Raw genomic sequence first — 15,713 nt, 5'->3', positions numbered from 1 at the left:
TTTTCAGTTAATATTGAAATACTGAGCTGCACTGGTGGATAGTTGCATTTTTTTAATACAGTAGTTAGTCTGATAAAAGTTCTCTCCACATTGTGATGACTGTAACAATCTTTCACAGAACCACACAGGAATAAGTCAATCTAGAACACTCTTTTTAAAATATTAATATCCTTTAAAACACTACTACTCTTAGGTATAATGCTGTGTTCTTTCTAACTATTTTAATAATTTGAGGTTATATTTAATTTGAAACAAGATTTATTTGATCAAAACTGTACATGAACACAAGGCAAATTATTTAAAACTTGTGGAGCCCCTTCCATCTGATGGATATTAGAAGCTTTAGTTAAGTCACATGAAAGCATGTCTTGCAAATGCTGCACCATGTTTGCCTTTCTACCACATGGTAATTAGACCTTTTCCTCTTGCGTAGCAGTCACGAGCTGATTTGCTCTATTTGTTTGTGGCTTTCAAATTTGCATTAGTTCACATAGTAGCTAGGATTAGAAATTTATTAAGGGATAAAGATGGCTTTGCATCTCAGTATTGCTCTCAGTCAATACTGGCACAAAAAATGTCTGAACAAAAAAACCCACATGTATTGCTGCTTTTCTTTCTGCAAATCCTGATTTTCTTTCACTGTTTCCCAGGAGCCTTTTTTTTTCCAGAATGGACATTGTGTTCACTTGTGATCCTGATCAGCTCTGGAATCTTGGGGCCAAATAACTTGTTCTGTAATATGAAAATGAATGATTTTTTTAATCTATTTTCTTTTATGGCTGGCTGGCCAACCATCAGACCCAATCCTGGTTATGTGGTAAGCAAAACCCGGAAGTTTACTATACCTTCTACAATTGCTATTAAAAATATACCATTCTGAAAAATAGGGAACATTTCCTACACACACAATAAAGGAAAATCTGACAAAAAAATAACACTAAAGACTATTGATTTTTTAGTAATATCCCAAAAAGAGACAGTGGAATAATATTGGAGATATGTCTACTAGCAAAAAGGGGAAATAACATATAGAATGTGAGATACCAACTGTTTATTAATGTAAAGCTAGACTTTAAAATACTACGTGATTTTACTAAAAAACCCAGCAGATTTTCATTGCATAATGTTATTTTTGTATTACAACCATGTTTGTAATAATTTCTCTGTGTGCAATGTTCTTCTCTTTTTACCTAGAAAATGAGGCAAAAAAAAATAGTTGACTGTGTTGTAAAGTAGAATTTGGTTTTCTGTAGGATCTCATCTCGGTACAGTAGCAATGAGTGGAGCTGCAATAGTATGTCAGTTGTCAGGGCAAACAGCAGCTATTGTGTTTCCAACAATAGTATGTGCAAACTTTGGGCACTAACACTTGCTTATGACAAAACAGAGTATTGTGACGTGATGCACTTTTTGTCTCAAGTGTCCTGAAATGTTTATTTTTTGATAGAAGGGATCTTTAGTAGCTAATCCACAAAATTATGTTTTATAGTACACAGTGCAATATTTATGGATTAAGCCAAAAAAAGCCCATTACATTACATGGACTGAATTGTAGCAGAAAATAAAATTACCTACATGAAAAATAATTCGTGTGGCTTCTGATTGAGCATTAATGTATCTTTCTGGATATACAGGAGTGACTTCCTTTCAGAGCATGAAGAGGAAATGGCATTTATTCAAATTCAAATGCAATTAAGGAGACACTTAAATTAGTTTATAAAGGCTGTTGGTTTTTTTACATACCAAGAAGTCGGAAATAGTAATGACTTTATCATGTTAGCTGTGACAGTGATTCATGGAAGAAGTTGCAGCCGCAGTTGTCAGGGAGGTATTTTTTTCAATAATGTAAATAAATTTCTGTCCATTTAGTGCCTTGTCATTGGATTTGGAAAAAGTTCTTAAAGATGGGCAAAAATCATTACTAACAAACAAGCCTAGCTGCTTTTTCTCTACAGGGAGGGGAGTTACTGAAGATACTCATATTGCAGGACAAGTACTCCTGAACAGTTTGGGGTTGTTCTGTATCAGTCCTTTGCCAGCTCTCAGTGATGAGATTTGAACAGTCCTCAGATAGAGCACTGGTAAATTATTCATTATTTCAGAACACCCTAAGAGAATTACAAAAATTGCTTAACCAACGGTTAGTAAAGGACAATCTCTGGATTTTTAGCAGGTTCTAGTAGTTTAGCAGCTGAAGATAAATGATTATGAGCCAGCTTTCCTTAGCTGAGAAGAACCTGCTCTTCAGATTATTCACAGAATACGGTGTAAAGGACTGTGCAGTACAGTTTGTCTTAAGGAACTGGGAAATACCTGTACACCTTTGGTATTTCTAAGACTTTCTGTTTAAAGCCCAGTTCAGAGAAGCCTGGGTATGACTAAGAAGTCCTGTGCTTGATTTCAGGTATAAAAGCCCTGTTCCTCGGAAAGAAGGCGCAGTTGCAAAAGAAATTCAGAGAGTAGCAGGCTGGGAATTGAACCATTTTTGATACAAAACACCCACCCTTTTGATACTTTTCCTAGATGATGGCTCAGAGGACCTGTGTGAGGAGCATTAGAAAAGCATAACAAAAGCTTTGTTCTTACATTCAAAATTCTTACTTTGTTCTTCAGACTTCTCCCAGTAGAACAGACAATATCGTAATAATATATAGGCTCAGTGCTTCCTCCCCACACACCTTACATTTTGCACAGATCTGACTTTTGGGATGTTTAAACATTTCTCTACAAGAAGGGCCTTCAGACAGGAAATGGCATGAGTCTCTATTTGAAGGAGAAAAAAAATAATTTTCTGGAATAACATAAAGAAAACCAAACAACAAATGCAGCTGGACTAGAATCAAAGATCAGTGCCAAGCTAAGTTTATTAATCTTTCAAAGAAGAGTAACAATTAGGTCTTGATCTTCCAAAAGCGCTCCAAATGAGAAATCTCAGCCTTTAGTTAGTCCCACAAAGTTTATGATGGTCCTAGTTGGATCTGAGATTTCAAAATTATTGTAATTTGAGTTACTTTGTATATATCAACAATTGGGCTATTGGACACCATGTTTCAAACACAGTCTTGCAGTGTTCTGATATAGTTAAAAGGTCCACTTCCACAGCAAAATAAAATGCAAATTGATTTCAGAACATTAAGTGGGTCTGTCATAATCTAAAGCTTTGGTATGTGCCAGGAATATTTTTAAAACTTCAATCACAACTGTGTGCCTAGACCAAATCGTAGGTTAATTATTTTGAAGTCTCAGGGTATAATGGTGTGCTCTGTAGTGCTATGAATGTTCATATAAATTCTGACTTATCCCAGAGACTGTTCTAATTTAGACCAGATGCATAAACCAGTTTAAAGGGGAGGGAGGGAAATGGGCAGGAATACTTGCCTCTAGAAATTGAGTCAAAACTTGTTCACAGGCACAGTAGCCTTAGAAAGCTATTAACCAATGCTTGTCACTTCTATGCAAATTTCTAAAATTTGAAAATGTTCATTCTGGAAGTAACACTAAATCTATGTTACACTGCTAAAACAGAGTAGGAAAGCTAACTGTGTTGCCTTAATCCAGGGTGAATTAGGTTTCATTCTCTTTTCTCTGTTAGTTAATTCTTTTGTGTTGTACCAGTAAATTACAGAATCACAGAATGGATAAGGTTGGAAGGGTCCAGCCTCCTGCTCAAGCAGGGCCCCCTAAACCACATTACTGAGGATTGTGTCCAGATGGTTCTGGAATGTCTCCAGTGAGGGAGACTCCACAGCCTCTCTGGAGAATCTGTACCAGTGTGTGTTCACCCACACAGCACAGAAGGTCTTCCTCATGTTCAAGTGGAACTTCCCATGCATCAGTTTCTGCCCACTGCCTCTTGTCCTACTGCCCAACACCCCTGAGCAGAGGCTGGATCCATCACCTTGACACGCTCCCTTCAGACACTTATAGGCATTGACCTTTTAGGTGTCTCTTCTCCAGGCTGACCAGGCCCAGCTCTCTCAGCCTTTCCTCATATGAGAGATGCTCCAGTCCCTTAATCATCTGCTGGATCCACTCCAGGAGCTCCTTGTCTTTCTTGTACCGAGGATGCCAGAACTGGACACAGCACTCCAGATGTGGCCTCACCAGGGCTGAGTAGAGGGGCGGCATCACCTCCTGATTATAAGTATCTGTCAAAAAACTTTCCTTTTCCAACAGCCGGTTTGGAATCCACTTGCTATCAAAGCTTTCATACCACTGTTCCTCCAAGCAAGAAACTACTATTTATAAGAAGTAATTTAATTTTACTTTTGTTTTTATGTTGCACTAATGGCTGAGAACCTTCTCTCCCAGTTAAAGAGCATCTTTTCAGCAGCTCAGCTCACTCTGGCAGCACTGTGGGTGATTAAGAGCTTTCAGAGAGAGTTAATCATCTTCGTAGGTTTCTTCCTGCCCTCTCTTGAGACAGGTTAGGGAATTAGTTGAAGAAGGCACTTCAGTGTGATTATCCAATAGCTTTAAAATACACACAGGAGGTGAAGCTTTCTGAATATCAGTAGTGAGTGCCTGCTTTCTTATTTCTGGTAAGCTTACAGGTGGCCATGAGAAATACATATACAAAGCTAGTTTACTGGTCTGCTGAGTGGTATGCTGGTTTCTTGATCCATGGGAAATTATCTTGTGATTAATGCATGGGACAAAGATCAGAAAGAGCTACTTCTACTGTTTATTTTGTTACACACTTCCCTGTTAGTTTTTCAGAATCATGCTGTTGGAAAATTGAGTGCCAAAATCTTGTTACAAGGTTTAGCTTGCATTCAAAACAAGTTTCAATGCCAAAAGGAAGCAATCTAGAATGGTAAGCTTTGTCCCCCTTCCTTCCAAGCCTGTAGACATTGGAGGAGCCAGTTTGTCTGGTCTCCTGCAGCCATATGCATCTGTCCAGAAGGTTTTCCAGGCAGTGCTACGGAAAGGTAAAATCAGAGGGAGGAAAACATGTTACATGACCTGGAGATGTTAACTCCGCTGGAAGATTGTTACACGACAGCCGTGTCAGTTTATTGATAAAACAAGGCTTTTTGCCCCAGCCTATATCCTGCCTTATGGGCATTGAGGGCAGTACCTTTCTGGGTTGTTGATAGATTCCCCACTGGCTAAAGGTTGCAGTGATGGCCTCTTGTCTTGCACTTCACTTGCCAGGGAAGTGTATTGTAATAGAAACTAATGTAATTAAAAGATATATGATGTTTAAATTTTCAAGGAGTATCTTTAAGAAAAAGTCTGTAATTCTTTCTTTTGGTAAATTGTTATCTGGACAGCTTAGACAAATGTTAAACCCTTGTAAAAGTAACATTTCAGAAAGTGCTAAACTTCTGGAAGTTCAGAGGAGTTCTAGATTTCTTAATTTCGTTTTGAAACTGTATTTTTAAATTGGAATTGTACTTATATATAAGAACTGCAAGACATGTAGCATCAAAACTGACAGGATTTAACATGACAGAAGCAGAAGGTGGCTTATTATGAAAGACTGAAAATGCTTGCCCCATCTTGATTTGTAATAGAATAACCAGGGAGGAGGTAGATCCAAACTGGCCTTACCTTTCTGTTTGATAGTTTTCCAACAGCTGTTTTCCAGGAATATTTTTTTTTGTCTTTCAGTAACATGTTTGGGTCTCAGTGATGGTTTTAATCTTGTTACTGGTGTTGGAAACTTTCTTTCAATTATGTGTTTTTAAAAAATTTTTGGGTGAGTTTTGTGTTTAGAATCTTTGTTTTGTATTAATTATAACCAAAGGCTTTACTTCCCAGCTCAGTAAGATTTACTTGTATAATAATACAATGGGTTTATTTGGCTTTAATTTAAAATGTTGTATGTGGCTGTAGGTAATTAAAAACATTTCCTGAAATATGGTGGGTTTGACTGTACCATGCTCGAATTGCCTCTGCTGCTCATGAAGAGTTGAATAATAGTCATTTGTCACATAGGGTGTTGACTCAGACACAGATGATTTCAATTCAGATGACAGAGGGTGTTACAAAACCCAGCTGTTGACTCTGTTCCTCTTTCCACAGGTTGCTTTGTCTGTAGCAGGAATGACTGACCTGTGGAGCAGTTTTTGACAGCCACAGTTTGTGGCCTAATATATTCAAGTAAGCTAATGGTGACTTCAAGTTATTTTAATGCACTGGGTTGGCAACTCCCAACAGTTTAGGAGATGTTTCCAGTGTAAATCGTCAGTGCTAGTATAGTAGTGGCAGCCTTTGGAGAAGAGTGAAGGCCTGGTGGGATGTTTAAGTTGCCTGTATTAGTGCATAAATTCTCTGTTTCTGATTCACAGCTAACTTGAGAAAGAGTCTTTGCAGGAGTGTGCCAGCACTTGCAGAGCAGTTGCAGACAACCACTGGCAGGACACATTTTCTTGGCTCAAAATGATTAATCTCAAACTAAGGCAATTTTCTCCAAGAGCTTTAGTTGTTAATCAAATTTGGAGAAAAGACAACAAGAAACATTAAAACAGATACTCTTCTTTGAGGTTTCAGTTGCCCTGGGATTGGAAAAGGACTGTTTAGCTTTTTTTGGAAAAGGTACATGGTGGGCACAAGAATATGAGCCAAGAAATTGATTGACCAGGGCTGATTCTATTGAATAAATCAATTAGGTGTTAAATAGGAAGCTACTGAAACAAGGCTAGCAGGTAGGCTGCTTAGGAGGGAAGAAAGAAAATGGGTTCAGGTGGTGACATGGTTGGGAAGGGTGCCAATTTTCCTTGCTTTCTCTTCTTGGATAATACCTTGCTGAGCTCATAAGATACCTCTGGGGATTATGGACTTGGTTGACTTCTCAGTAGAGTCAGGAAAACTAACACTGATAGCAGTAGGTGGAAGAGACAGCCTTATTTCAGTATGTTAGAATAATCTCAGGTTGAGGCTTCTGGTTTATTTGTATTTAGATACCTACTATGTAGACTTTAGATTTTTGCCCTTCAAACAAAGTTATTTTTCCAAGAAGAACTTAATTCTATTTTGGGTTTTGATTATGCCTTTATAGCCTTTTTCTGGAGTTAAAAATAGAACACAGATATCTTCTATCCAATAAACTTGTGGACTAGATGCTTCTCTTGCCTTTTTTTCTCCTGTATCAGGATTGAATTCCTTGCACTACAGCAACCTCGAAGTCATTACACTGCACTTAAAACCAAAATGCAGAAAGGAATGACCTTTTGCTAGGACTCTGTGTTGTTTATATTGCTAAGCCTGATCACCATCTCCCAGCAAAAGCCAGTTAAATCCTTAAACATTTGTACATATAGTATCTGTTCAGAATTGTCTATTGTTTGCTGTCTGGTTCTCACTGATTATAATGATGTGCATCTCCACAATGCCCCTATTTGCCCCTTGGATCTTCCTTGTACAGGGCAGCTCTTATCTTCCTTGCTGATAGCATATCACCAATGGTACCAGTTAAGAGCTGAAAACACTTCTAGCATAATGGAAAGTTCCACTTTTGCCAGGATGACTCATTACTTAACCTCAGGATGGAGAAGCTTCCTGCGCCAACTTAAGAAAAAGTTACGGGAAGATACTATTATATAGCAAAAGATAAATTGATTGGAAGAATTTTGTCAGCACTGTAGGATTTGTGTTTTCTAATACTCTCAATCTGCCTGAAATAAGCTTGGAAACTCACTGAATAGATACTTTAGAAATAGCTTACATCTTGCTTTGCTGTAGGAGCAGACAGACAACTGCTGAGCAGAATGGACTGGTACAAGCAGTGTGTAGAGGCAAGTGGTGCATCCAGGAGGCACTAAGTATCTTTTCCTTCCAACTGACCACGAGCTTTTGGCTTCAAATAGGCCACTGTTCCAATGTAGCTACCAAATCGCCACTTGGGAGGGAAGGAAGAAAATAGGCTTGGTTTTGGGTGGTGTCAGGGATTGGGAGGGTTCTTGGGACCGTGAAGAGGCCAGGGAAGGCTTTGACTGCTGTGCAGAATGCCCTCATGTGCCTGTCAGACATTGCTGAAAGTGAGTGGGTGGCTGGAGTACAGTTTCACTGTCCCAGCCTGGTGTGGATGGAATGTCTGCAACTCAGGACTTCAGCAAATTTGTCCTGTGGACTTCAAGGAATCTTGTGATCCCTTCATAGTGCTGGGGGCATGATTTAGTTTTTTTCAAGGACTCTTTGCCAGATCTGTAACATAAAGTGTTGTGTCTGTAGCAGGCTTGAACCAAGCAGAGTGGTCTCTCCATAAAGACATATAATAGGTGTAAATATCTCCAGTAAGGAGCTGTAACAAGGCCTGGGAGTGAGAAGGAAGCTCCAGAATCTGAGATTTAACTCCCAGTACTTTCTGAGATAGAAAGAGCTTTCACTGCAGAAATCTTCTCCCTTCAGAACAGGGAAGTAGTAAAAAATTTCATGGAGATGCTTCATTTAAGCTGAAAGTGTGGTTTGGACTTGATCTATTAACATTTGGGCATTTCAGGCTTGACAACTGGCTATAAAATGCCAAAATACAGATACTTTTAATCTCCAGTGGAGCTGCTTCATTGATTTCCCCTCAGATGCAAAGATGTGCAGGGGTGAGTTCTGCTTTTTGCCCCAATGAGTGTCTGTTTACCCAAAATACAAATGGTTAGACAGACTTGTTACCTGATTGTCTCTTTTTGGCTGGTTATCTCAGTCTGCTGTCTGTCTAGGAGGAAAAACAGCTGAGACAGGCTTTGTAACCATGCGGAGTAAATCGGGGGGCGTGAAGCAGAAAGGAATATAACTTTTTACTAGAGACTTTTTGCAAGCAAAAAGAGAGAGATAAGGAGATGAATTTTGTTAAGAAAATAAGCATGCCAAGTAAGATACAGGTTCAAACCGTTTGCTCCCTTGAGAAACTTTATGGTTTAAATTTGACATAGACTGTAGCAAGTATCCAAAGAACCGCCATATGGAGGAATAGCATACACTTAGCAGCTTAATTTCTAAATTTCTATTGAACAGTGTCTCAATTCAGCAGCAGAAAAAGGGTGCTTCATGGGGAGACTTGAGTGAGGAAAGAATGGTGTGACTTTTTTGAGTAGATCTTGCGGGTGCAAACAGGAAAGGTTCGGAAGAGAGAGCTGTCTGTAGTGGGGAGAGAGACATGAATCCAGGTGTAAACAAAACTATTTCAGTTTGTTACTCAGTGGTGAACTGACTGCTGGAACTGACTAAATCAAATATTTTCAACATCTCACTAAAGAAATGACCAGTCCAAGGAAGGATAAGTAACACTGGCCTCTTTTACTTAAGTAAAATAAAGTAAAAGTTGGACAGGAATCGAATTGTCAACTGCAGTTCTGTACACAGTATAAAGTAGATGTCAGCAACACTGGCATTTTGTGCTACACCCTTTTCTTTTCCCTTGCCTCAAATTAAAGTTTAAGCATTAAAACAGAAACCATGCAGAATCCAGGCTCTGTTTCTCAGTGAACCAAGAGGCTATCGTGATGTTCATGGCATGTTGTCTCTACATCGGTAGCTACAAGTGCTTCTCCCAGGCTGCAGAGATCACTGGGAGCTGCTTCCTCTCAGGAGACTGGAACTGCCAAACCTCAGCCCTATTACACACTATTCAAAATCAGTCCTCTTAGCACCTTTGACTTACAGCTGCGAGGGGCTGACACCCATTGGAGGGTGACCTGGAAAGCCTTACAGGAACAATGTAGCTATCCATACAGGAGAAGCTGATAGAAAGTATTTTAGCTTTCAAATCTTTATGAGGATCTTCGTGAATCGAGTGCTGGGGTTTTTGTCATCAACACTGATAAGCAGAGAATTGCGTCTGTAATGGCAGAAGATGGCAGGCATTAAACTCTGAAATCTGAAAGGGTAAAAGGGGAAAGTAACAATTTCAAAGTTAGTGGAGACTACATGTCCAAAATAAAAAAGGGATGGCTGCTTTTGTTTTCAATAAAGTCATCCTCCCTCAACTCCACAATAAAGCACAAGGATGAACAATGAGAAGAATATGTTAGGGGAGGGAAAGAGAATGATGGGGGGAATAATAATCATCTGTATAGAAAGTAAGCACTTAGGATCCCACAATCCTGCTCTTTTAAACAAATGTTGACTTCGGTTCTCTGTTTATGGATTCAGAGAGGAAAAATCCCTGAAAATCTATTTCATTTGAAGTTACTGAGGAAAATGCCGCTGCTAGATTCTCAGTACTTCAAACTAATCATGAGTATTGATACTTTGAATATTTCATGTGGCCACACATGAAATATTGATAGATAAATATAACATTATATTAGATAACCTCTCATCCTCAGCTCTGCTGTGTTACTGTGTTTAAACTCATGAGCTATTTTTTCATTTAGTTGGGGCATATGTGAAAGGGTCTTCACCTGAGTAGAAAACAATTACAGTTCCTTCTGTGTTCACAGGTTTTGGATGCAGTCTGAATCCAAGAAATATGAAGAAGAGATGCCTTCTCTGCACTGGGGGATAGATCCTGTATTTTCTGCATTTGCAAGACTCTATATTAAAGATATTACAGAAATGAGAGAATCTAAACAGGTGCCAGGTATGTATTTATTATAATTGATTTTTGTTGTGCTTTTTATGAAGGGTTTGAAGAATACTTCACGAACATCAGTAGTTTTCCATATGCTTAAGCTAAGTAACATTAGTATCCTTTAACAGTTCTAAGAACAACAGGTTGTATGTGAAATGTATGTGGAAAATAAGGTATATTTGTTAAAATGGCTTTTCTTTCTCTCCAAAACCTCTTTTATGTTAAGGTAATGTTGTGTATCCTCTGTGTGGTAGTGCTTGTTATATTCTGATAAAGTTAATTCTAGAAAATGCTGCTCCTTTCTGGCCATACGTGTTGTATCTCTCCACTGGCTCTACATTTTTTGCAAAATTTTGACAGACGGATGACATTGCTGGATGTGTGATTTTGCTTTTTCCTGTGGATATTAATACATTATAAAACAGATACAAGTTTTGAGGTTTTGTCTCCTATTTCTAGATATGATAGATAGATGTCATTCTTCATACATTGCAACAACCTTATAAATTCTGGCCTCCATGCTGGATGATACCCTGCACCTTTTCTTTCTGAGCAACTGCTGGCAATGTCTGCTTTGCAGTCTGTGTCCTGCTGGTCTGCAGCCAGTGTCACCCACATGTGAGCATTGGCTGAAGCAGCACAGCTCTGACCTTGAATTGCTGTTTTCACTACACAGACTTTAAATAGACTGCAGTGGGTCTTCTGCTGTGGAAGAGTTCATTACTCCCAACTGAAGCTTGACAAGGTGCAAGATTATCAGAGAGGAACCCACAGAACTTAGAATTAATGAGGAAAAGCAGTAAACCCTAAGCAGAGTGTGTGTCTTTGGTTTGGTTTTGGTGTTTTGTTTTTTTTTTCTGTCCACAGACACAGAGCACCTCTGTTTGGCTCTTTGAATATGATTTGCCTTGTAGGTTTTGTTATTCTTCTTCAGTTTTCTTTAACAGCAAGGATAACAGCAGTGCTATTTTTGCAGAAACAGAGGTCTTTTTGCTCTTCTCACAACCATGTTTATGTACATAGGGACTTCACAAACCACAAATAGCAATATACCTATATCTTCGTTATTTAACGTGGTGGGAGACTTTTGTCTTAAATCCATTGCAAGAATTAGGCTACAGACTGTTGTTCATGTTTGTCCTACAGTAAGTTTTATTTAGAGGCCTTTTTAAACTGTCTTCTAGTAGTACTGGTGTAGGAAATGCATCTGGTAAAAACTGTTCTTCCTCAGTTACAGATATTTTTATTGTTTTCAAACAAAATACAACACAATTCAATGCCAGCAGAATTGGATTGTGGTTTGGACTTGAGCATTAGTACATACACATGTGAAAATATATTCAGAATAATTAACCTTATAAACACCAACAAACGTTTCATGATAGCAGGAGCAGTCCTAGAAGGTACAGTCCTGCTCTTTTTTTATCTCTAAATTACCTGAATTTCTCTTCTTACTTCTCTTCCTGTTCTTTTACTTAACTGACTTGGCTTCTACTTCAGGAACTTTTTCAGTTTTGTTATTACCTTTGGGTTTTTTTAAGATGATCCTAAGGATGTGGTATCTGTCATGTCAAGATATCAGCCTTTACAGTTGGTACGTTTGAGCTTTCTCCACTTCCTGTGCATCTGGCATTCTGCACATTTAAGCTTGCTTGTAATCCTGTATCATTTTCTAAACCAAACTTCAAATAAAATGTAATTTCCTAGAACCAGCATCCTGAATTTTGTTTATTTTCCTGGTGCTGTGTATATACCAAACCAGACGTTTTTCAGCCTATCTTATTTATTGGCAACAAATGATAGCACAACAAAACCACTAAAATTAATACCTTTTGGGGAAGGAAGAACGTAGGTGTTTGTTGTCAATGCTTCCTGCCTTTAATGGGCTTTTAAAGACCAGCTGAAGCTAAGTATATGATTGGCTATAAATCAGTCATTAAGTAATGGTAATTAAGAATGAATGAGTGCAAAACAAAAAGTTGTAAATAGGAAGAATGGAAAGAAACAGACTGAATGTCAGGAAAAACATCCCTAGAATGACATCTGTTAGACCATGGCACAGCCTTCCCAGGAAAAAGGTGGGATGCCCTTCACTGGGATTGTTTATATCCTGACTGTACAGATTGCCAGGAATTTACTGTACAAAATGGTCTTGTATTGGCCCTGAGGAAATGGACTGAATGACCTAATGAGTTTTTTTCTTTCCATTTTTAAGCATTAGGATTTGATGCCACAGTGACTAATCCCTTAAAACAACACACAGGGAAGCAGTAAACCTGGCCAATTACTCTGCTGCTATAAATGGTGACACGAAGGCTGGAAAACCTCCCAGATAAAAACAGCAATTGTGTTGTCTTAGCAGCCTTGCAATGAGAGTGGGTGTCAAACTCAGTTGTAACACATAATCATATCATGGAAATGAGCTTTTCTCAGAGTTATCATGCACCACTGCTTTGTGACAGCTTATCAACGAGCAAAGGAAGCTGCAAATAGCATAAAAGGAGGTAATAATAATTAAAGCAATGACAAACAGCACAGTAATGCTGGTACAGACATGACCAGCACTTGCCCTAGAGAGCTCTCTATCTATAGCCCCCTGTAGCACTGCTGTGGCTGTTGTGGCAATGGCATATTGCTCTGTGTGTTGTTTACTGGGGTACTAGGAACCTCACTGAATATGTTTGTCCATAGCTTCAAATATTTAAAATATTTTTATTGCTACCAATATGGACTTAATTTGAACAAATAAACTGCCAAAGAAGTAATTTACACCTTGAAGTCAAGTCCAACAACTTTTAATAGGTCAAATATAATTTCATTCTTCAAATTAATTTGGGTAGTTTCTCGGAGAGTAAGGGTGGAGTTCTATGTGAATTTATGGGGATGGAGAGAACCAGTTTTATTTGGTCTCTGTCATCCACCAAAACTCAGCTTACTAACTGGGAAACGAACATAATGACATGTTGCTTGTTTGCATAATCAGGAGCTTGGAGTCTCTGCTCTACAGACTTACCCTGAAACTAGCCCAGACCTTTTACAGAGATGATGTAAGATTCAGTGAATGACTGCATACACTGGGAGCATCTCCACTGGGGGTTTGTATAGCAGTGTTTATCTGTGCCCTGGTAAATGGAAGGAGAGGCAAGTGGACAGACCTGCTAAACATTCTCTGTGCCAGACCTGACCAGTGACTGCATGATGAGTATAGCCAGATCTGAGATGATAGCCATAGATGCATCCTCAAAACATTGCAGTGGATTTTCATGAGCAAAACTTCTGTTTATGAGCTGCTTGGCTGATCACCTCTGATTTCTTCTGAAACTTTGGTGTTTTCTCTCTGTCTTGCGTGAAGAAAGTTAATTCCAGGCTCATTTAAGGCTGCTAGCTATGTAGGACAAGTTATTTTTGGATTTTGGTTTTGGTTTTTTTTTTTTGTACAGAACATTTTTCTGACTCCCTTGCTGCCATGTTTCTCCCTCCCTTTGTAAGAATAACACTTGCCACAGTGTATGGAGCCAAATGTTCCCTTCTGAGTCCCTCAAGTTATCTAGTTTTCAGAAGACAGTTATTGAACATCCCAGATGGCTTATTTCAGTAAAGCAGCAGTATTTGAAAACTGAAGAAAACACATTCACTGAAAACTAGCCAGCCCAGGGTATATTTGGAGCTTATTGCCCTATTTTCCTCCTGCTGGTGGACTGTGAAGCCTCAGTGTATGATGTTTACATTAGTGTTTGTTAACAACATTTGTCACCCTCTTGAAAGGGATTACGGAGGGAGGCAACCTCTGTGCTGTCAGAGTCCACTGGGCTCTGATTTCTCACTGTTTCCTGGACATGTTTCTAAGTGTTATTCAAGTTATCTTTATAGATGCGCAGAAATAGCTTTGAAGGGATGTTTTTAGAATGTGTGTTTTCAGAAACTGAAGTTCAGGATGCAGTCCACAATGACTGCAGTAGTGTACTCTGCAGTCTGAGAGGGCTGTTGCTCTCCCCCTGCCCCCATGGCTCCTGTTCTTCTAGAAATGAAAGACAGAATTATGTTAGTTTTCCTTTTGGAGGCTCTGCCTTAATCAGTAACAGCTGCATTGTGAGAAGCTCAAACTGCTTCCTTTGTGTTCTATTATTTATTCTGAAGCCTTATGAAGATATAAAAAAACCCAAAACCAAACAACAAAGCAAAGCAAAACAAAAACCCAAATAAAGCAACAAAACAAACAAACAACCCCCCCCTAATGCCTGCAGCAAACAAACTGTTTTTCAGATCCAAACGTGCAAGAAAGCAAGAGGTTAATAAGGTTATGGCACCCTACAAAAGCAAGCTTTTGGTATCCTAAGTAGAGCTGATACTTTCTCCTTTTAGTGTTCCTAGTCACCAGTGATTTAGGGTTTTTTTCCTGTGTAGGCATTGTATAATTTAAGATATATTAAATATGTAAGAAAGCGAGTTTTTTACTGACAAATGTGACTACGTAGGGTAGGGTGTTGAAAGAAATAGTTACACTAATCAAGAATGTTTTGTGCCCAGGTATATTCTTTTATAATGGACATCCAGTAAGACAGGTGGATGTTGTTGGGATAGTGGTTCAAACGAAGGAGCGAGAGGCCTTTTATAATTATGGAGGTAAGGAAAATTTATTTCTTTCCTTCTTCTTGCACTTACCAGCCTTCTGTCTTAGTTACTGCTAGAACTGAAAGGTTTCCTTGTTTGATCATTGTCTATTATTGAAACAAATGTGCTCTTATCCTAATAAAATGTGTATCTGCAGCTGAGATTACTTGGCAAATGTAGGGAAGCTACTGTTTATCTCCGCTTCAAAAATAGAGAATTAAATAGTTAACACAGAGTAATTGATTCATTTGGGGTCATGTAGCAAATCTTAATTTTGGTTCTTGCTTTGTCACTGGACTCTACCACTTTCCCCTCCTATATATGCAGTTCTTTTGATCAGATGCAAACAGATTTAATGGTGCCCACAAATGGGAAATCACTTCTTCCATATTTGAACCTTAGAAATCCCTTCTGAATTTTTGTATGTCTTGTCATTTCTTGGACCAAACTTCTAATAACAGTCAGGAGCTTGTTTATGTTTTGATGCACAAGAGTCTTAACAAATTAACTCAAGCATCATAGTACCAGTCCTTGCCAACACCAGCTGGGAGTTGTCTCCTCCCTATTGCTTTTCCCAGTATCCAATTTT

The 15,713-nt window shown here is 38.7% G+C and overlaps 1 protein-coding gene across 4 annotated transcripts in view; it reads left to right on the top strand.

Moving 5' to 3' along the window:
• Positions 1–15,713, top strand: part of STN1 (STN1 subunit of CST complex) — a 47,014-nt gene that overhangs the window by 5,111 nt on the left and 26,190 nt on the right. For 2 of the 4 annotated variants that reach the window (XM_042019254.1, XM_042019256.1), the window contains exons 2-3: positions 10,383–10,522; positions 15,041–15,136. In XM_042019254.1, the coding sequence (XP_041875188.1) occupies positions 10,390–10,522; positions 15,041–15,136 (229 nt within the window). In that variant the 5' untranslated portion in view covers positions 10,383–10,389. Of the gene's footprint in view, positions 1–6,030; positions 6,109–10,382; positions 10,523–15,040; positions 15,137–15,713 lie in introns of those variants that run through there. The other 2 variants (XM_042019255.1, XM_042019257.1) reach the window with 2 other exon arrangements.

The sequence above is a fragment of the Corvus kubaryi genome, unplaced genomic scaffold (assembly GCF_017639235.1).
Source record: "Corvus kubaryi isolate FWS band 111438036 unplaced genomic scaffold, C.kubaryi_AGA036_p1.0 138, whole genome shotgun sequence".
NCBI classification, from domain to species: Eukaryota; Metazoa; Chordata; class Aves; order Passeriformes; family Corvidae; genus Corvus; species Corvus kubaryi.
Note: the sequence above shows the minus strand (reverse complement) of the source record. Positions and strands in the feature narration are given on the sequence as shown.